A 22,483-nucleotide genomic window follows, 5' to 3' on the forward strand; every position below is an offset into this window, starting at 1 on the left:
AGCTCTTCACCGTCGGCGGTAGTGTGCAGCAGAAAGCGTCCATAAAGAAACCAGCGCCACCGGGCATTTGATGCTTCATCAAGGATTCATCTAGTTGTCAGTTTATACTGATACAAACGGTGGCTCATAAAAGTCAGTGACAGATGGTGGTGATATCCCTTTATCAGTCAGTGAGTTGAGACTCTCACTCAAGCAGCAGTCGGTCACTTACAGTAGCTTTATTTTTTGCGTGGAGGAAACAATCAACATCTATTTGATGCTGTTTGCTGCTTTGTGAACACTGTGAATACCTGCTGTTTGCTTTTCCCCCTTGCTAGCCTACCACTTTGTCATCACTCAAAGCTAGCTAAACTGTCACCTCTGTGCTCTCCGGGCGTGTTGACATTTTCAAGCCTCAAAGAGTCCCATGTGGGCAAAGCTGGTCACCAAGGTGACAAAGCCTGAATATGCTCCCCAATGATTTAGAGTGGGGGCGACTGCTGGTGGCTGCGGACTCAAGAGGAAATACAGACGGGCTTCCCATTTTTGTCATACTGGTACACCAACATCTTGATGCAGTGGGAGTTGGCTGGCGAGATCCAGGGGCTGCTTGTGATGGAAAAGTTGTGGCTGGCGTAGAACGGTGGCGGCTGCTTCCGGCAGTGGACCAAGGCTCGCAGCACATTGGCCGCCATTCCCCGGAAACGCTTGCTGATGAAGCAGTAGAGGAAGAAGTTGACACCAGTGTTGAGCAACGCTAGCATGTTCGCCAGATCAGTGAGCATGTGGAGCAGTCGGCCAGCCCCTTGTGAGGATGGAGGAGAGGAGTAGAAGTGGTAGAGGATCATGAGGGTGCGTGGTGCCCACAGAACGGCAAAGACGGAGGTGATGGCGAGGAGAATGGCGGTGGTCTTGCCGGTAGAGTAGCCGCGCAGACGGAAACAGCTGCGACGTCTGCGCAGCTTACGAACGATGACAGCGTTGAGGGAGAAGAAGACGGTGCAGGGGAGGAGGTAGACGGTGGCACAGTGGGCCCACACCAGGACATGCTGGGCCACGGTTCTCCTGCTGCCCTCTCCTCCGCCACCACTGCCCACCCCAGGAAGGCTGTGCCACAGCTCAGGCCACCAGTAATAAGGGGCTGCAGAGAGCAAGCACCCAATATACACAGCAAATATCACCCTTCGTGTGCGGGCTGGGTAGGAGACCGTATGGTAGCGCAGCGGGTGGCAAACAGCAATGTAACGGTCAATGGTGAGGGGCACGGTGATCCAGATGGAGGTGTGGATAGACGAGAACTCCAAGACCTGCACTGCATTGTTTAGTGACAGAGGCAGCGGCATGCCCAAGATAAAATCTTCCAGTATGAAGTCAACAAAAACAATGAGGAGTAGGACTAGGATGTCGGCAGCTGCCAGAGCCAGGAGATAGTTGTAGGAGGACTTCTGGCGACGCAGCACCAGCTGGGACAGGATGACCACTGTCAGGATGTTAGCTGGAGGGAGGAAGGAGGGGAGGAAGGATGCAGGAAGGTGATTGAAAGTAGATAGTTGGAGGAAATAGGGAAGTGATGGAAAAAAGTATGAGGAGATTGGAAAGGGAATGGGCACAGGTTAGGGCAGGGAAGGAAAAAGAAAAATTGAGTATTAGTGGGCAGGCAATTGAAAAGGGGCAACACTCATCCAGCCAACAACAAACATGACAGCAATGGAGTTGTTCGGCAAACACAAATATAACTGCACTAGCACAACACACAATATACTAACACAAAGATTAGGACAAAAAGATATTTCAATTATGCTGAATCACCAACGCCACCACCACAGCAGCCAAGCATCTTAGCCCACTGTCACGTAATCAGTTTCAGCCTGCTATGTGCAGAATCAAATCTGTTATCATTCCCAGTCAATGTTTACCATGTTCAATCTACTCTGTAATCCTTCCCCTGTTTATTGCTCCCTTCCCCTTTTCCCCCTTCATCTACGCCTGCTGTGTTATTTCAGCAGCACCTGCCTCTGCCTTTGGCCAAATTGTTATCTCTAATAAAGAGTAAAGCCTCAACGAAAACAGGAAGGCAACGTGCAGCATCACAGCCTTGGCAATCTGCTGAGTTCACTACTGCCTGCCACCCTGCCGCCGGCAATTTAACTCCTAAAACAAAGCACAAGGACGCCCAATCTCTCACTGCCTCTCTTTTTCAATCTTTGCTCCTCATCGACAACATATACATTCATACCATCTCATGTTGCCAAATTAAATGTTTCTTTGTTTATTTATTTGTTTTGTGCTAAAAAGAAAGCACACAAAAGGCTTGATGTGATTTATCCCACTGCTGCTTCACCAAACCATGACCTCTTTCTGCCTCTCACATGGCTCTGTCGGAGAAGGCTGAAATTTGGTATGGGTTTCAAGTCTGTGTGTGTCAAGGTGTGTGTTTGTGTTCATGCCAAATCCATGCCAAAAGGGGGTGTGGCCATAGCAACTACTGATGGGCTCATTGAAGGGAGCTGGATCATATGGTTCCGTTCCTTTCCAAGACTTTCAGCTCCTAAATGGCTTTTCCTATTAGTAGTAATAGCTGACTTGAACAACATAAGGTCCAGTGCCACTAAACTGCAGCGCAGTCGTGCATTCACGTCAAGGACTACTTTGATTAGTAACTGTAATAATATTACTGTTTTGGAAAAGTAATCCATTTCACTACTAGTTACTGGGAAAAGTAATATTATTACAGTAACGCGTTACACGACTCGTTCACAACCAACACATCAATAATAGCAACCGCAAGTTCAGTCAGAATTTTGGCTTGGAGGTCAAATGTTTGTGAGGTTGTGTGTGTGTGAATGCATGAACGCCTGGGTGCCTGGGTGCATGCGCGTACGTGATCACAACTATATGCACTTGTTTCTTTCTTGTCCGATTTTGTTCCCCCCACCCCCTGTCACCACATGTGCATATCATTTCCGGGTTATTCTCAGACAGTTGAATAGACTGCGAGCCTGCTCAAATCTTTCCCAAACCTAGAGGAGACAGTAAACAGGATATTTTCCTTCATTGTTTCTCACCAAAAAGCATTGTGTCTTTCCTAGAGTTCTATAAACGTGTATTTCCTTCCACATAAAACATCTGTTTTTACGATATGTTCCCCACAAATTTCAAACCTACATTGTTTATATCCATGTTTGCTTTGTCTTCTTTTTTTTGTTTTTGCACATTACTGCTACCAACTTCGGACCAGCGGAATAGCGTGGGACCATCAGACTTTAAAACATAGAAGAATAGCACTACTAGTGGCCGGAAATGTCACAGGCAGCTTTAATGGACCTTAAATAAAAGATTATTTTGTCCCACATATTAATAAAGGTGAAGAATAAACTTCCATGCGCAAGATTTCTTTTCTTAGTTCCTGGTTTGGTTTTCACCAGAAAGCAATGATGTTTGCAGTCTGATATTTCATTAAAGTAATACTACAGTTATTTCTGTTTTGTAAAGAAGACACAGGTGTGCTTCCGCTTGTGCATTGAGAACATTCAATACATGTGTGACAGGAAGTGTAAAAATTTAGAGGTATTATTTGAGATTTGTTTCCCCAATTTAACCAAAAATTCAAAACCTTCATGCTGTACTAGTAAAACTACCTAAACTAACAATCAAATACACACAATAATGCATCCATCATTTACTGTTGCTAACCAACTCCAGTTAGTGAAACGTGCTGCAGCAGCATGAAGCCATGTCCAATCTGTTCCCTCAGACGAAGATGCCTCTGACATTGATTTGCATCGCAGCATCAGTGAGACATCAATGCACTTAGCAGCAGTCACTGTCCATACAGCGTGTGTGTGTGTTCTGTGGTCCTGTGCCCCCTCTTCAGTAATAGATCTGGGATTGGATTAAATATGGCAGCTTTGAGTCTGGTACATCACACTTCACAGCCTCAGCCACTATCAGCTGATTGCAAATTACAAAGCCGGCTCCACATAATGACTAAAGATGTCCTTGCCAGACTGGAGGATGTGCAGCAGAAGACACACACACACACACACGCACACACACACGTTAACACACGCACATGCACACGCACACGCACACACAAACAAACAAACACACAAGCCATTAGGGATGCGCCAGTACATACACATACAATCAATCAATAGCCATGAATGAGATGTCAAAGCAGTTAACAAGACTCAACAGGCCAATATATGTACATGTAGCCTGCCCCCTCACCACCACAGTCACAGCCCCCCAATACCCCCGCCTCCCAACCCCTGCTTGCACACCACACTAACCTCTGCCCAATTGCTTTCATGTTGAATTTTACTGTGTTATTGATTATTTGGTTTCAGCTACTGGTCATCCACTTTCTGTTTGTTCTTCTTCTCCTCTGGTTGTCAGTTTGGTCCACGATCATTTATGATTACAAAACATTTTAGGTTAACCTTAAAGTCAAGGATATGGATCTTCACAATAAGCATTATGCAGGTAATAAACATCATTGTAAAAACAACAGGTTGTTTAAGATTAATTTTGTATTTGAAAAATGTATTTTTTTAGCTTGGCCCTGTGTACAGAGCAAATCCGTCTATATTTTGATGTGGGGTCATTTCAAAGAAGAGATACCAATACAATGTCACCATGTTCCAAGACTGTGTACTTTGGGTCTGATAGGAGATCAAGAGGATGTGTATCATTGTATATTGGTTTGAGCTTTAGCAATCAAATAAACACTAGTTAAATAAAACCACAGGGTATGTCTAAGTGTTTTTTCATTTGAAAAATGATGGACTGGTTAAAGTGGAACTTCATCAATTTTACACATCAAAGTCTTTCTACAGGAGTACTACAGCATATGTGAAAAAAAACTATTGTGGCTCCATAAGGAGCTGTGCAAAGTCTGATAAATTACTTAAAGTTGCTTGAGTCAGCATCAGTTGGGTGTGAAGTTTGAAAATTAAATAAATCTGAGGGTGTGGAGTTAGAAAGAAGTGCTACTCAAATCTGCTTGAGGTTAGCTTTGACCTAGCTTGTATTGTTAGCTTGTGTCTTGTTTTGACCTACTGCTTGTGTCAACGGTCTCTTTTGTCGTTTCCCTTACAGTCGCCTCTCACAGCTGTCAGTGTGTGTACTGTGGTACCTCTCGCCTGGTTTTATCCAATAGGAGGGATCGTTTCTGTGTCTGTCCTTTTTGTACCAGTCAAAGTTTGCTGCTAATCTCTGAGCCACTCAAAAATTTCCTGTTGGAGATCCATTAAAAATCCTGCACAATGTACCTCACCTTTATTCCATCGCCTCACTTTCTCATGTCGATTCTCTCATTTTCCTTCTGTCTCTGTCAACCACTAAACAGAGAGGAGTGACATGAAATGGAAACAGTCAGGTGTTGACTGTCACCGGCTGGGTATTATTCTGTTTGGGCTCCCCAGTGAGACGGGGCTTTCTACAGACAAACAAAAGGCATCCGTGGCGAGCTTGACATTTCCATTTAGCTCTAGCCAGCGTGCACTGGGTTCCCCATTCATTTCAATTGACTCCTGCTCTTTACGTTGTCTCGGGGGCGGGGTAGGGGTAGGGGGGTGCTAAAGACGGGGCCGGATGGATCTGCTCGCCATTCTGCTGCAAGAGGTGGCACAGGCATGGCTCAGGTCTCAGCGGGGATAGGGACAGATGAATTGGAGGGATGCACACTCATGCCACACACAGAACAGAGACACATACAGTACACAGAGGCATCTACGCTTGCATACAGAAAATGTGCATCTCATGGCCGGACCCATGGAGTCAGGCGGTTTCCCCTCATCTTTTCCTTTTTGTCTTTGCTGGGAAAAACATGTCTCTCCAGCTGAGGGGGGATTAGAATGACCTGTATGACAGATAATGGGCTGAGGTGTCTATGTCTCTCTACATTTGCTTGAGTGTGTGTGTGTTTGCATGGGTGACCCCTTCTGTCTGTTTGTGTGGGAGTGCTTTTCTGCCCCTGCTGCTCTGCTAATATAACGAGGGCCATTGACGTTGTTTAGCGGGAAAAGAGAAGGCACAGCGTGCTCCCTGAGGTGTGTAACGAGGCTGACTCATCCCTCCACTAAAGGGACGTGTTCAGACGGGCTGTCGACAAACGACACTGCGCCGCTTAACCCCTCGAAACCGGTGGCAAAATTAGATGCTGTCACCTCTCTGCACACCAGTCATAAGGCTTTCTCGTGGGCCTCATACAACACATGCAGAACTGTAAAAAAGAAAATTATGCCCCCAAAAAGACAACGAAAGTGATCACTGCAATAAAGGATTTCTTTTTGTCATTTGGAGGAAATTGAGGTTTGGCTTTGATGACTTATCCGGAGGCTAATAAGACTAGAGGCGAGGAGAAGAGAGGGATGAGGAGATAGACGGAGGGTGAAGGAAAGTGTGGTCTGAGGAAGGTCACAGAGAGTTAAAAAAGAGAGCAGGTAATTTAGAGGGAATGGAGGGGAGGGATAGCCAGTAAGACAGAATGAGAGCAGGGAGGTGGTGGGAGGGAAGGAAGAGAGGGGGAGAGCCAGAGAGAAGGGGTGAATATCAAAGCTTGCTTCAAAGGTCACAAGCACTTTGTTCCTGATGACAACCATTTCCCCTTTGTCTTCTCTAAGTGTCAGACCGGACATAAAGCAGGGCGATTCCTTAATTCCCCAGAACAGAAACCAGGAGCACATCCCTGCTACAAAGCCACAAAAAAAACACACATTGAAGATAAAAATGTGTTAAAACTGAAACTCAGGTTAAAATGAAGAGAAAAACCTTGATGTTGCCATGAAGTGAAATCCTTTGCTAATTTGTGTTGAAAAGCAGGCTTGTAATGTCATGCAAATGTGATAATATCAATTTTAATGTGAGCATAAGCCTGATGTGTGATCCCGAGAGTTAATGGGGAAGGCGCTCATAAGAAAAAGAAAGATGCAATAAAGAACACAGTGCAAGTATGAGAAAAAGAGATGTATTGAAACAGGATATTTAAATTTAATGGGCATATTAGGAGAAAGTGGCTCGGCTTGCAGCTAATGATATTGATGCTACTGCAGTGCTCTGCCTCTACAGCCATTCATTTTACAGACAGGCCACAGTGAGTCAAAGTTGGTGGAGATGACTGTCCTTACATCAAGGCTGCTGTCTGTGATGTGGCTTTGCAGACTGACAAACCCAGCTCATCATGTTTAAAGGGTTCGTAAACAATGCAATTATAACTTGCCCTTGGATGCTCTCTAAGCGTTTTTTATGAGGTTTCCGCTCCAGAAAAAAACATGAAAGGTAAAAGTTAGCTAGAGAGAGACAGAAGGTAAAGGGGTGGAAGATGACATATTGAAACAATGTCCGGATCACGGCACTATAATCATCCTCAGGTTGATGTATTACCGGTGTCCAAAGAATGCCAAACAACCTGCAGAGGTTTGGGTCTGCAGTGTTTTCAGCAGCAGTGATAGTGTTTTATTGTCAGCTGGTCAGACAAAGTCAGATCTGTCACTGCATCAACGACATGCATGAGTTATTGCCTCAAACAACACCTCCCTCCTCCCTTGCCTTCTCTGTCCTCCTGCACCCTCTCCGGCTTGTCTCCCCCATGACAAGCTGACATGCTCACCACTTCTCTCCCCCTCCCTTCCTCTCCTTTCTCAAACTGCAGACTGGAAACAAACCAGAGCTCAAAATCTCAACGTTCTTGTCACGAACCCCCGGTCGTGACCCTGACCTTCCTGTTGGGATGTGTGTGTGTGATTGTAGTTTTTGAGTTCTTTTCCCCTTGGGGCGTTTATGGTGTGCTTGGTGTGTTTTGGTTTTTGTCTGTCTCTCTGTGTTCTGCTTCCTCCCTCTCTGCTCTGGGGCTGCTGGTGGGCGTGGTTGCCTGAGCTCCAGTTTATGCACCTGAGACTCATCCAGTTAATCAGCACACCAGTGCCTCAGCCTACAATCAACTCACCTTAAAAGACCAGCCCAACCTTCCAGTCCCCGCCGGATCGTTGTACCTCACAGTACAAACACGCTAGCCTGTTGCCCGTCCTGAACTATCAGCATCTTGTCTGAACCCTTGCATTAGTATTAACTTGTTTTTCTGTCTCGACAACAGCATACCTGCCCATGCCTGACTCGGATTCCCTCCTGTGCCACGGATACCCCTGAGCTCTGGAACCAGGACCACATGTCCCATGGAACAACCACCCATCCCCAAGCCACACCTGTCTCTCCCTTGTGTTCAATAAATCCTCTCACTGCTCATACTCTGGTCTGAGTTTCTGGCCCCGGTCCTGACAGTTCTTCCTTTTGATTTACTGAAGTATTCGCCAGCTTTTCCCCAACTGTCCGTGCTTCAAGACAAGCCTTCATTGTTCTCTGTCCAGTTTACACCCCCTCAGCTTAAACTCCACTTTTAGAGTGATAGTATCTATTAAGTCTCCCATCCCACCACAGATGCCTTGTTGCTGGTGCGGATTGACAGATCAATAGTCCAAACTGAAAATCAATCAGGCGCATCTCTTCATTAAGTAGCGGCTGAAACCTGGTCTACACTGCGTCGTGGAACAGAGGGCCGTTAGCGCCAAACATCCCTGACCTTTTTCCCTGGGGGTCGGTGGATAAGTGGCAGTGGGAAGAGAGTGTTTTTTCAGCTCGCACGTGTGCCAGTCACTCCGCTACCTGTTGAAAAGCCACACAAACTGTGAGATGCTTCGATGCTGAGGGAAGGAACACACCAACATGCTGTGGAGTACGTGAACACATCCACGTTCATATGGACAGGTAGAGGAGAGACTGTCTGAGAGTCTCATAGATGACAATGCGCACGTCCACGCCATACAACCGCTTGTTATCACGTACCCCTTGTTCCACATTACATGATGACACGTGAGGCAGTTTTACTCGCGGTTATAGGCACTGAAAAGCCAGTCAGTAGAAATTTTAATGTTGATAACTTTGTAGCACATACTGTTTCCAACAAATCTTTCAAATTGAAAGACAAAATATCTCATGTAACTCTTGTAACTGCCCTGCAGAATGACACATATACATCAGCATTGTATTCCAGTGCCTTCCAAAAGCATAAAAAAAATCACCATTTCAGAAATAATAGTGGTATGTCACAGTTAAGTTATGGTTAGGTTTGGGCCTGACCGTTCTCATCTCAGGGCATCCAATACCAACACTTTCAGAAAAAGTGACAAAACGTAGTTATTTGAAGCCAAAGGTACCCTTCAGCGTCTCTATGAGATGCTCTGGGGCGTCTCATACAGACTTAGGTTTAGGTACTCACATTTCTGAAGGTTATGTCAGGGTAGGGGACTTCGGGGGGCTGTCAACACATACCCTTACATAACCAACCTTAAACACAATCTTAGCTAGCTAGCATTATCAATTTGTGCATAAAAAAGCCTGTGTGAAAATGCCAGAAATTCATAAATTGTCCAAATAACGCAAAGAGTTGATCAAATTTGATCATTAAAAACAAAACTGAAAAAGACTTAGTGACTAAATCATGATGTTCATGAATCATGTGACTTATTTGTCACACAAGCTGAGCTAAAGTTCCTCAAATAAGTAAATGCATCAAATATAAATGTCATATTTCCATCAAGTTCTCTTCATGGTTTTACACTGTTGTCATCTTGTTGGGCCCATTCTTCTTCAATGGTTTAATGGCAACCGGCTGGAGAATTAGCGACACTAATTGTTTATCTGAATGTGCCTAGCTCCTAGTATTCACATGAAGGTATTGGATGGAAATGTGCATCCACTCGCATTTTCTTTTGCCAGTTTTCTGGAAATTTGGTTAAAATTTGGGCCACATGTAGATGGAAACCTGACTGTTACTCTACTTGAATATTATTTGTCAGTTGAACTCAAACAAATGTTGTTTTGTGCAAACAACTGATGATACTGTTTTTCTTCTTATGATAGTCTCATAGTTTCCAAGTCAAAAATGTACTTATTTGCTCAAATGGTGCACAGGCTGTAAACTGAAGTGGTTGAAAGTAAGTACAGTGACTACTACTAAGTAGAACTGTAAGCTACTTGTACTTGAGTGTTTACAATGCATGCTTCTTTGTACCTCTATTCCACTGCGTTTCAGAGACCCTACTTTTATTTATTTTCAAAGATACCTTTTTGGCGTTTTTGCCTTTATGTTGAAAGGACGGCTGAAGAGAGACAGCAAATGCGGGACAGCGAGAGAGGGCTGGACTTGAACCCAGGCCACTGCGGTAAGGACCTTGTACACAGCCTAGCAAAAAGCTCTGTCAGGTGAGCTAACGAGCGCCACACAACTTTTTTTTCCAACTTAGAGTTACTTATTACTTTGCAGATTGCATACAAAAACATTTTAAAAATAATTGTAATGTAAGTAAATGATCTGAATACCTAAATTAATTAGGCTGGCCTAAATCCCTCAACTCGACATTATTGCTTAAATGTCTAGTAGTTTGGCACAGCACTCTGCAGAGCACTTGAAAGCACACAAAACATTTGCATACACACAGTAATGAACTTCTAAAAAGACATGTGAAGATTGTGTGTTTAATAGACAATTAATTGTGCAATGTATTTAAAAAAATGTATGATATCATAGAAAACATGTTGCTGGTGTGTTGATGAAATAAATCAACACCATGCAAGTTTTGGTAAAACATCTTTTATGGTAGCCTGATGACTAATTCAATAACAATTACTAATGCATAATTATTTATTAAATAGAATACAATAGAATTTAAATTAATCCTCTTAGAAGCTTTGTGCCCTGCTGCATTATCTTGGAGCGCAGACATTTTGTTAACATAAACACATTAGCAAATTGTTTAAACGTAGACACCTTCAGGCAATATCCAGTCATCAACATTGACCCCAAGGCTGAGGGAGTGGGAATTAATAAATGCGTGTGCAGGTAAAAAGTCTATAAACGCCGTCATAAAACACAGATTGTGTAGAGAAATGTTCAACTCAAACAATAACAAGTGAAAGCAGCCGCCTTCGACCGGATATTCCACGTAGCTTCCCTTCCACATCCAGTTATATCGCAAACAATCGCTCATCAGCCTCCCAGACCGCGACCGTGCCTTAGCGTGGAGTGCTTTGTGACATAGTGTACTTTACAAAGAGCAGGCCTCACTTCTGTAATCCCAGCATGTCAAAGACGGAGGGAAAGCGCCGACTCCTTCATTGTGCTGTTTGTTATGCCAGCACATGTATGTTCTGTCTCTAGCAGTGTGGTGTAGTGAGTGAAGAGAGAATGAAAGAGAGAGAGAGATTAATTAAAAAATGTGGCGATTCGTCTCGGCTCCGTTGTCTATGGCTCCCCCACTATGGGCTCAAAAGGTGCTACTTCACTGGCTCTACTGTTATTAATCTCTCTCTATTACTGCTCTGATCTCTCTTTCTCTCTACTCTTCTTTTTCTTCTTCTTCTGGGTGTCTTTGTCTTCTTTGTACCCCCCTCCTTTTATCTCAATCATGTGGTTCATCATTTCCTGAGGTCAAACTGTAATCATTTCCCACCACTTGACTTGTGTAATGCCTTTTCTCATCACAATCCTTCGCCTTGCTTTTTCACCCTCAGATCCGTGCTCTTGATGTGACCCCTCTCCGTCTGCAGTTTAAAAGTCAAAGTCTGTGAGAGACATGACGACGTCTCCGCAAAGCCTTGTTTCTGTTACCTAGTAAAACACAGGCTGGTAATCAAGGTAACAGCCTCCGATGCATCAAGCGTTCAATTCGTGTGGGTCTGTAGATCCCGCCGTTACTACTCACACATGCTGCTCTCATGAAACATTCATGATTCAGCTTGAGCGGAACGAGCTGTGTCATTATGATTGAATAAGTCCAAGTCGGCTGCTGCAAAGTATCAGCCCCGCCGCACTCAACTCTGCCATTAATTCAGACAACATAAGATTGCATTACACTCTCAGGTTATTGTTACTCAGTGATTAAACAAACAGCCTCAATCACATTTGTAATGACGAGACTCAGCAGAAGCAGCAGAATCGAATGAAACTTCCAAAGGGCCGTGCAGGAGAAACTTTAAATGGCAGCAGAGAGATTTGCTTGTGCGAGACTTGATTTGCCTGAAATAATTAGGCGAGATTTCATCAGAAAAGGCTTGTACTTTTACAGGACTGCAAATCTGTGGAGCAACTGCAGTCTTGGCATACAAAAGCTTTTCACTTTGCATTGCAGATTTGTTTTGAACCAGAACAGCTTAGGTTGTTGATAACATCCCACTCCCAATCTTTGTCAAGTGAATAGGGTACACAGCTTAAGAAGATAAGTTAGACAATAAAAGCCACCGGTTGTATTCCTCAAACTGTGGGTTCATTCCAATTCAAAGCTTAAAATCAGGGTTAAATAGTAAAATCCTTGAATTATCCTTGACGTTATTTGACCACAGAACAAGTCCAGCATAATGGGCTGAAGCTAAGTGGATGTGTTTCTGACAGTCCAGAGGGCTTTCAACATCTGAACCCCAATCTCTGATTAGGCATCAGCACCTTTCATCTGACCTCCAGGTTTTCTGTCTCTCTTTCTCTTTCACACACCACTTTGCCTCCCTGTGTGAGACTAGGTCAGCGCTCATAGATCACGCAGTGGGATAGAGGCAGTAAATAGGTCTGACAATAACTGCGAACAGACTAATCAGTCATTTGTAAAGACACAACATGGATTAATTCAGGTCATCAAGAGGAGTCATGTAACAGACACTTGTCAAGCTTGAGACAATGCTCACATAATGTCATGCACACACACAGTACATCTATAACAACTCCTGATTAACAAAAAAAGGTGCAGTTTTAAGAGTCATGTGTAAATAATCAGGTTTAATGATGCTCTGCACATACAGTTGCTGTTTTCCACCTCTTTTATTTAAATGTCACTCTAATATTTCCAACTAGAGACAAATGTATAAACTCACTCCCAACAGACAGGCACAAGCGCATGACAAATACATCCAAAGTGCGTACACATGCACAAGTGATTGCCACAAGGTCAGAATGACAAATCAACAGTGTGTGTGTGTGTGTGTGTGTGTGTGTGTGTGTGTGTGTGTGTGTGTGTGTGTGTGTGTGTTTGTGCAATGAGTAACACTCTGGAGCAGCTGTGCACGACATGCACTCACTCAAACCTGCAGACAAGTGCACAACAAATCAAGATGCAGAGCGAGACTCCTGCAGCCCACCGATGCGGGCTCTAATCACAAATATAAGCAAATTAACGCAGAATGACAATATGAGCAAATGAATGCAGAATGGGATGTGCACATGATTAAACACAGGTAAAACACACACTTGTGTGCAATCTCTTACCCGGCAGGCCGAGACAGAGCAGGACGCTGTAGTAGATGACAGGCAGTGGTCCGAGAGGGCATCCCTGGGCAACCTCAGAAGGATGCTGCCCCGGGCTCCAGGTGCTCCCATTTGGGGAAAAAACCGGGAAGATGTGGCTGTGCTCCATGGCCTCTTTCTCGTCCTCTCTTCCTTAGCTGAGCTCAGTGTCAAGAAGCCCGGCCACAAGAGTAAACCACCTGGTCGCCGGTTTGGGAGAGAGGGTGCTCTGTCCTTGGGTGCCAATCAGCATGAGTGTGTGTACGCGTGAGTTTGCGCGAGAGAGAGCAAGGTTGAGTGTGTGACAAGGAGGGAGCAATGGAAGAGATGGAGAGGAGAGAGTGGAGGGAGAGGGAGACAACAGAGTGGAGCCACAGATGATATGTGTTAGTAGGTGACGAGAGGAAGGAGGCAAGAGGAGTGGAGAGAGGGAGGCGCGAAGAGGTGAGTGTGGAGGTAGAAGTGGAGAGGGGAGGACGCTGCCTGAGTGTGTGAGCGAGGGGGAATGAGAGCGAGTCGAGAGCGCAGCGGGAGGAGGAGGAGGAAATAGGAGGGAGGGGAAAGAAGGAAGGAGAGAGGAAGGTAGATGGAGAGCAAGGGCATGCTAGAGAGCAGAAAGACAGGGAGGAAGACGGAGACTGAGAGTGGAGGCGGCAGGCGGGAGGCTGAGGGATGCTCAGAGAGAGAAAGAGGGGTAACATGTTCCTGTTTGAGGGCAGTGAACACAAAGAGACAATAAAACTGATGAGGAGACAGATGTGACAGATGAGAAAAGATAAATGGAGGGTTAAGTCAGCTGTGGAAAAGGACAGAGTGAATGTGCCCGTGTCATTTTATCAATGTGTCTCTTTATTGCACAGTGTCTCTCTACACGTGCATATTCAATAACTTGACCGCTGCTTTTAACATAAACGTGTGCACAAGTGAATTCAAACATGCAGCTACATTCATGCATATTACATACAGTATAAATGCATGTGATTGGAGATGTGTGTGTATGTGTGTGGAAGTGGGGGTTGGGGCTGGCTGCTCAATCTAATTTACCATGCAGCGTGAACTGTCTGAATCTCCAGCTAAAATGTGCTAATGAGCACACAGCCGACACTGAAAAACACATTCCTTCTTCAGAAACACGCCAGAGTCAGCTTCATCAGGGCTGCAACTGACAGTCATTTTCTTTATAGATTAATCTGTCAATCTTTACAATACATCCCTCAGTTGTTTTGCTTGAAAAAAAATTCTGAATCTTGCCCAGAAAAAAGCAGACCACTGTGAGCATAAGCACAAAATCCATAAAAATCAAATGAACACACTTTTCTCCGATGTTTATTCCCCAAACATTTTCAGCTTCACTACAATGCTTTCCCCACTCTAATGAAGGAAGGTAGCTAAATACGTTTGGGGAATACACATAAGATGTTGGAGAGGGGTTGTGGGACCATTTGTTCTTAATTTGTTCTCATAGTGTACAGAATGAAAGCAAAAACCACAAACCAGACCCAAGTAATGTGTTAAAATTGCTTGCTTAGTCTGTTGAACAGTCAAAAAACATGGTATTCTACTTCTAACGATACGAAAAATACTTTGTTGATAGTAATGCCATTGGTGTAATTTAAATTACTTCGATACTTTTGAGCTAGTTGAGTATTTCTATTTATGCTACTTTATCGAGCAGCTGATTTATGTGTTGCGCTCTCAACCATTACTTGCTAGGTTATGTTGGGCTCACCCTATATTCCCAGACTCCTATGTTCCCAGCATATGTGTCACCTGATATAAATTAACACTGTAAGAGATTGGTGTGGGCTATCTTTAAAGTTCAAATTGTAAAAAGAACTTAAGGGAGATGAATGTTTTCAAATGCACTTTGAATGGTAAAAATCCATCCAGCCACTGTGGAGATATCAATGTCTAAAATCAAGTAAACAATCTTGCCTACAAATTTTAGAGCGAAGGAGTATAGCATCAGTAAGCTGTAGCTGTAGGTGGGTGATTTCAAAATATTGACCTAGGGAAACATACAGTTTACATTTAACCTAGGGAAAAAACATAGCTGAGAACATAAAACCCTTTGAAAGGTCTCGTCAATGTATCATACATCCTTAGACTTCATTTTGTCTATCTTTGTAATCAGAAGAAATTCATCGGAAATTGACAACACATGATCATTTCTGAATAATACATACTCAGTCAAGTTACTCAGCTAGCAAGAGGTTAGCTAGCAAGATGTGGGCAGATACATGGGTGGAACTGTGTCGGCTCAAAACATGAGAATTTAATTATAATGGGTATTCAAGAAAGTAAAATTGATTTCATGGAGCACTGCCTGGTGGCTTTTACTTTGTGTTTTGTGCAGCTGATAGCAGCAATTTAGATTATAACCTTTATTTTAATGGCATTGGATGATTATATTTATACCAGGTTCTACAGGATCTCCTGGACAGATTTAAATTTAAGCGTTACTTCAACAACTACAACATTAAAAGGCTGCTCATACATTAATTATAAGGAGCCAATTTTCTGCATAATTAGTAATTAGTAATGTGCTATAAGTACTGTACATTGTGCTGATAATACCTTAACTTAAGATTTGGACTTACTTGTAATAGAGTATTTTTACATCAATATAACAATTTACACAGGTCATATTGCAATTTTTACGTAAGATCTGAATACTTCTTCCACCACACCACAAACTCCTGAGGTGTTTTCATCCTCTCTCAGATTCTTTGCCCAAAACTAATTTCTGTGTCATTTTGCCTTCATCTTTCTCAGTACAGGAACTGCTGTGAAAGCATAGATATTACTCAGGAAAAAGTTGACATGAGGAACATTGTGGTTGTTACTGTATGTAGTCAGAATTGTGGGTGCATAGTATTCATTATTCTTGCTATCAATGATTTACAGCCTCCTTTGGGCTTTTAGGAGTTGCTATATATGCAGAAAGCAGACATCTGAGCAGCTTTGGCATAAGTACAGCGAAACATCATGTCCATTAAGAGAGCTGTCAGCTGTGTTGCTGCTCTCTCTGTGCCTCTTCAGCACAATCAAGGCATACTCCACCTCTCCACAGGTCTGAGGAAACACAACCACACTCTGCTCTGCTGTCTGAGTGAGATACAGTATATCATTTAACAGGTAGCGCATGTGGCTGAGGCAAGGACCCGAGGGCAGAGAAGATTAAAGAGTTTTACACAAAGAAAGAGAAAGAAAGAGTTTTTTTATGAAAGAAAAGAACTCATGAGTCACTGAGCTTGTGGAAAGCAGGGGATCACAGAAGAGGATCAGGGCCATTTTAAAACCTGCTCGGAGCTTCAATTATGCCATCTTTACCCTCTACCACCCATCAGGTGGAGAGCACTGTATGAAAGGAAGAATGAATTGCAGAAGCTGTCCAATAATGGCTGACCTATTTCTGCTGAATGGTACTTGAATCAGATGCAGGACATTTAAATAAAGTGAGAAGGAGTGAAGGTACGTGAGAAAGGTGGAAAGGAGTAATCACGTGCTCTTAATTCGTTTCTCCTACATGTGAACAAATGAGCTGCAGGGGACGCAGGGAGGCGAGCGCCACGATTAAGTGTTAAATAAAATATGGCCAGCTGACGTGAATTGATCACAGACACGGAGAAATGTGGGACAGAGGAAGGTGATTCTTCAAGAGTAGCTAGCATAGCTGTGAAATACCCCCACAGGGGTAGGGCCTGCCCGCTCTCTCTAGTACTTAATACAACATCATCATTGCTCCTTGTCACACAAACTTAATTACATGCAATCTTCTGCTGCTTTGATATAGGCATGATTGTGTGGGTTGTTGTTTTCAGTTGAATTCAATATAGGACAACAGATACTGTACATGTGTTTCTGATGTGCAACGATGATGTAGTGACTCACTGCAAGCCAAAGCAGGACAGGTGATGGTTGTTGTGTATTGTTAACTATGCAGTGTGATCATACCTCCACCTGACCTCATTACTTCCTGTGGTGTATTAGGTCAATGGTAGGAAAGGTCTGTGCAGATCATTAGTGTGTGTGTGTGTATAAGTCTTTGTTATTGACACATTACATCATTAGACACATTCTCCGGAGACCTCACACTGTCATATCTTCATAGAACCAAACAGTGACCCACACAAACGTGCAAAACCAATCACGTGTTGTTGCTTGAAAACACCACAGAAATGTTGACTTTATGGATAGTTATTTAGCAGAACAAAGATGATACGTGGCTTTAAAGCTGTTTATGGTGTGTGATGCTAGGGGATTGTATCTTTGTTCCTGGGGAACATAGGACCCTTTGTCATGTTCCCATTATGTGTTATATAAATCTGGGTAACATAGAACCCTGGGAACATAGGAATGACCCCGATGCATGCATATGAGAATCACATCTGAACGTCTTTCACTGTAAAAAGGACAACATATAAGGGAACAAGAATCGTCAGCCATACTAGCAGCTTTGTGAGGCTGTACTGGACGGTGGCGCACTGAGCTAAATGCTGTGAAAACATGTGCACAATGACAATGCTAAAATGCTGATGTTCAGCAAGTGTAATGTTCACCATCTTAGACATTTTATTCCCTGAATCCTTCATCATTCCTTAAATCTGAGATAACGGTGAGATGGTGACGACGGTGGAAGGGAAACAAAAGTCTACTGGAGCCTACAGCTGTGCTAGTGGCTTTGTAAGGCTGTGCAATTGAGCTAGCCTAATACTGTAACTTCAGCATGCGCATACTAACCATGAAAATGCTAACATGTTGATGCTAAGACTATCATCTTTATCATGTTTGCCATTTTAGTGTAGCATTTTAGAATTCTAACATTTGCTAATTACCACAAAACACAAAGAAGCCTACAGCTGGCTGATGGGAATGTTTTGTTATTTGGTTATAAATTTTACCTGATGATAGCATTTGTTGAAAAGTCTTGGGATCACCAAAGACATTACAATTCATGCTGTGGGGACCATGAATGTCTGTACAAAATTTCTTGGCTATTCATCCAATAGTTGTGCTGCTAGCATGGTTACACATAAAGAAGTGATGAAAAGGAGGAGGAGGTAACATGCGAGGAGAATAATCGAGACTCCAACAGGTAGGGAGTCCCGGGGCTTTTTCTTTTGGGGTCTACAGCCTGTTGTCTCATCAGAAAGTTGTCAGGTATCAAGTAGCATTAATAATAGATGCCTTTTGTGATGGTAGAGCTGTTTGTTTAGTGTGCCTGTAAAATTGGAGCCCAGATTTAAAGAGGAAAGGGTCAGTTGGGTCACACGTGAGCCCTGCGCCGCCCTTTCTTTCCTGCTGTCCTCCAGTTTAGAGCTGGCACTCAAAGAATAATGAGAGCAGAGGGAAGAAATGGGAGCAAGAAAGCGAGCGCGAGAGAAGGTGAGAGACAATACAAGAGGGGGATGTTGAATAAAACATAACTGAGAACGAGATGGATGGATGATTAGGGGAAATATGCGGAGCTTTTTACTACTAGCGTGTACAGTATGCTCTCACACGTGCGTAACATATATAACATGCACATGTATGAACATGAAAGTTCTCAACAACAACTTTGGATGTCACATAAGACCACAATCACTAGGGAAATTACCACAATCTTACAAAAATCATTTACAAATCTAGCTACAGCTCTGCAGGCCAGGGCAGGCTCTCCCCACCCCTGGGTGAGTCTTCCTGGACAGGGCCAGTCCAGCTCCTGCCCCTGTCCAGCACCGGGGACCAGCTGGTCTGAGCAGGCTCTTATAATACCTCTGTTGTTAGACTTGGGAAATCGAGACATTTAACACAGCTGCAGCTGAGACTAAAAGCCCCACGGCCTTGTCTGCAAATTACATTGCTCTCACAAACAATCCCATTGAAATAAGGGCCACTGAGGAGGGACCTGGTTGTGAAAAGCGTAGCCTTGATGACCCAGTTTCAGCAGCTCCTATCATTGTGTGTGTGTTTGAACATTGGCACCAAGAATCACAAAGTAAATGTTGGCACATAACTCCTCCTGAGTGAATTGTTTCATAAATCATAAAGAGCTTTAATTTTTGTTGTACATATGACATATAGGACTGTTCTTCATTGGACATTTTTGCCAAAAGCTTCATAGCCACTACGCTCTCAGCTTCTCAACAGTGTTCATCAAATCCTCCTGTCCACTTTGATTTTCATTCGTCTGCTTTAGCTGATTTGTTTAGAGTCCCAATCTGGTTGTTGGCTGTTTGCTGTTTGTTTGCAGTTAGGCTTCTCCTATTGATCACAGCAGCCTACTTTGTTTGATCAAGTGTGCACATCAGAGGAGGTCCTGATCAAACGGCTGAGGAAAATAGCAGTGATGGTCCTTTTTTTTTATGCTCCTGTGTGTATGCCTGGGTGTGTCATATAGAACTGGTCTTCCAGCCACATATGCATATAATTCTTCACAAATACACACATACATGCTGAACCCAGGCCACAGATTAAGAAGCACTGTTTTGTACCTTTATGTGGTCCTGAGCAGTTCAAACAAAGGACCATGTTTAGATGCATGAAGAAGCAAAATAACCATACATTATATATATTTATCCCTTTAATCACCTCAGATTTAATTTGGGACCCCTTTGGCGATCCTGACCCTTAGTTTAGTTACTGCATTGGTGATGTCAATAACGTGCACTTCCTGGTGACAAAATCAAAACACTAAAAATTGAAAAAGCATTCAATATTTGAGTAGCCCTTGCAGTGGTGGAGTCCTAAATGATGTAATTAAGTACAATTGTGTGTTAGTTATAAAACTTGTAGTATTTCCATTTTATACTTCCACTCCACTGCATTTAAAGGTTCAGTGTGTAAGTTTTAGTGGCATCTAGTGGTGAGAATTGCGAATTGCACCCCCCCTCCCCTATCCAAGCGAGCAGCATAGCTACGCTGCCTGAGACAGGGAAAAGATGTCCTCTGTGAGATAGCAGAGTTGCCAGTCAAGAAATCAGGTTTCTTTAGATAGATATATTAAGAAATTATATTTACTTAATTATTCAGTAAAACCATATGCTTTTTAAAAATATTATTATTACTTGTTCTTTAATAAACAACAGCCACATCAAGAAATAAAGTGCTACATGATGTCTCATACTCCTGTAATACAGTATTTTACAACTTGGGAGGGTAGGCTCATCTGGACTAACATACCAAAGAAAATGACATCTCACATCTTAGAAACACTGTCACATCTAGTGCATCAAGTATGACCACTGACAGATAACAGGAAAAGCCTCACTGTTTCTGCACCACAGTCCATTATAAATCACATAATACATGAAGTTTACAAAGGCATTGGCTCACTTTGCTTAATTAGATAAGCAATCTACAAATCTTACCAAAATGTCTTTTTTAATTTTTTAACAGAAATACAAAGTAGTATTGACAGCTTGTGGTAAAACGTTGCAACGTTTTTAATGGGCATTTAGCGTATTTAGCGAAAATTACACATTTGTGTGCACAGTGGGGAAGCAATATCCAAAAAACACGTTTTTTTAATGCAAATTCTGAAAGTATTCATTATTGGTCACTTGATAGGCACAAGATCTTATATGTTATATATCACCATTAGCATTAAAAATAAATACATGTTTTCCACCAGGGCAGTAAAATGTGAAGTTTAGCTGCTGATCTGAGCTTCAATGCTGGAAGCTGCAGTTTTATTGCCAATTAGTGATCAGCTGATTGTCTCATTGGATCATTGACAAAGCCAAATCAGAGCGCTGGAGAGAGAGTAATTAAAAACATTAAATTAATCCAACTAACCTACATATTTTACACCACAAGCCCAAGCCAGCGCTGGAGAATAAACCAATGCAACGAACTTTAAATGATTTTTCTACTAGGGCAGTAAAAGTTTAGCTGGCTGATGCTTCCATGCTCGAAGCTAATGTTATGGTTTTATTGCCAGTTAACTACTGATCAGCTGATTGCCTTGCTAACTTAACCAGCAAAGTCAAACCACAGGCTGGAGAATAAGTAGGTGACATGAAATTAATGCAACTACATATTGACAGGGGAAACACCTCACCTCTCTCTGTGATCATAGCCAGCTTCAAGCTGAAGTTATCAAACAACAGCTTTCATTTGTATCGGCATAGTCTGACAAACTTAAGTTAATTACCTGTCCAGCAGAAAACAGACAACTTCAGCACCACTTTGAAAACAGTGGCTGTTTGTATCTGTCCTGACTCTTCATGGTATAAAGGCTGTCATCTCTCGTGCTAAATAACGTGTGTGCTTGTTAATTTGTCCAAATGTCACTTCTCTTCTTACTTTTAATAAACCAGAAGACTACTCAGATACTGTTTATTAATATTATTATCATTATTATTATTATTCCCTCTTCTTCTTTTATGTATTTATTGTAGTGACGGGCGTCTGACGGAATTATACAAGCAGAAGAAGAATGCCGTGATGAGGAAATGTGCTCTGTAGCGCTGTTTGTTCGTTGTTGGCTGCGATAGAAACATGACGACAGAATACAGTGACCTCCATAGAAGGGGGTGCCCGCGGTTGTGTAAATAAAAATGGCTCATTCTAAGGTAATAAAACCATAATTTTTCATTATGTAAGGTCTTTATTCACCACAGAAAACATAGTTATGGATATTATATTGCATTTCTTTTCAATAGATCCTCAGAAATATTACACACTGAACCTTTAAGGGGTAAATATTTAACTTTTTACTCTACTAGTTACATTGCAGATTCAGATTAATAATACAAAATATAATCCACAAATAAATTCTGATGTAATATTAGAGATGAGATAAAACATTACCTCGCCTTCACCAGCTTCAATGTGAATGTTCTAACATGCATCAATAATTATAATACAATATACATTTTTCTGTAATGGGTCATTCTGAATGATAAGTAATTTTACTTTTGGTGAGTTAAGTACTTTTTGATGCTAATACATGTGAACTTTTTACTTAAGTAGCCCATAAGATCTAAGTACTTCTTTCACCATTGGTCCCTTGTGATGTATTTGTTGGTTTCTATGAGCTTGATGTTTTTACTTATAACGTTTACTATCTTAAAACCCAACTTTCTGTCTTGCATGCCCTTGGTAGGGAGGACGCTTGGGAGTCCCTGAGAGTGTGTGAGCGTCCTGCAGGGCAACCATAGACTGTGGGCAAAATTCTGCACTGTACAC

General features: G+C 42.7%; 1 protein-coding gene across 3 annotated transcripts; it reads right to left on the reverse strand.

The window, feature by feature from the left end:
• Positions 1-494: 494 nt before the first annotated feature.
• Positions 495-13,445, reverse strand: gpr139 (G protein-coupled receptor 139). Of its 3 annotated transcripts, none has more exons than XM_046041975.1 (3): positions 13,289-13,445; positions 7,550-7,552; positions 495-1,474 (listed from the first exon to the last, which is right to left on the reverse strand). In XM_046041975.1, the coding sequence occupies exons 1-3, from the start codon at positions 13,434-13,436 to the stop codon at positions 495-497; spliced, it is 1,131 nt and encodes a 376-aa protein (XP_045897931.1). In that variant the 5' UTR covers positions 13,437-13,445. The 3 variants fall into 3 exon arrangements, with proteins under 3 accessions (XP_045897931.1, XP_045897938.1, XP_045897923.1); XM_046041982.1 differs by lacking the exon at positions 7,550-7,552 and adding an exon at positions 5,037-5,039 and having other exon boundaries at positions 13,289-13,442; XM_046041967.1 differs by lacking the exon at positions 7,550-7,552 and having other exon boundaries at positions 13,289-13,436.
• Between the last annotated feature and the right edge of the window lie 9,038 nt (positions 13,446-22,483).

The sequence above is a fragment of the Micropterus dolomieu genome, linkage group LG02, assembly GCF_021292245.1.
Source record: "Micropterus dolomieu isolate WLL.071019.BEF.003 ecotype Adirondacks linkage group LG02, ASM2129224v1, whole genome shotgun sequence".
Classification (NCBI taxonomy): domain Eukaryota; kingdom Metazoa; phylum Chordata; class Actinopteri; order Centrarchiformes; family Centrarchidae; genus Micropterus; species Micropterus dolomieu.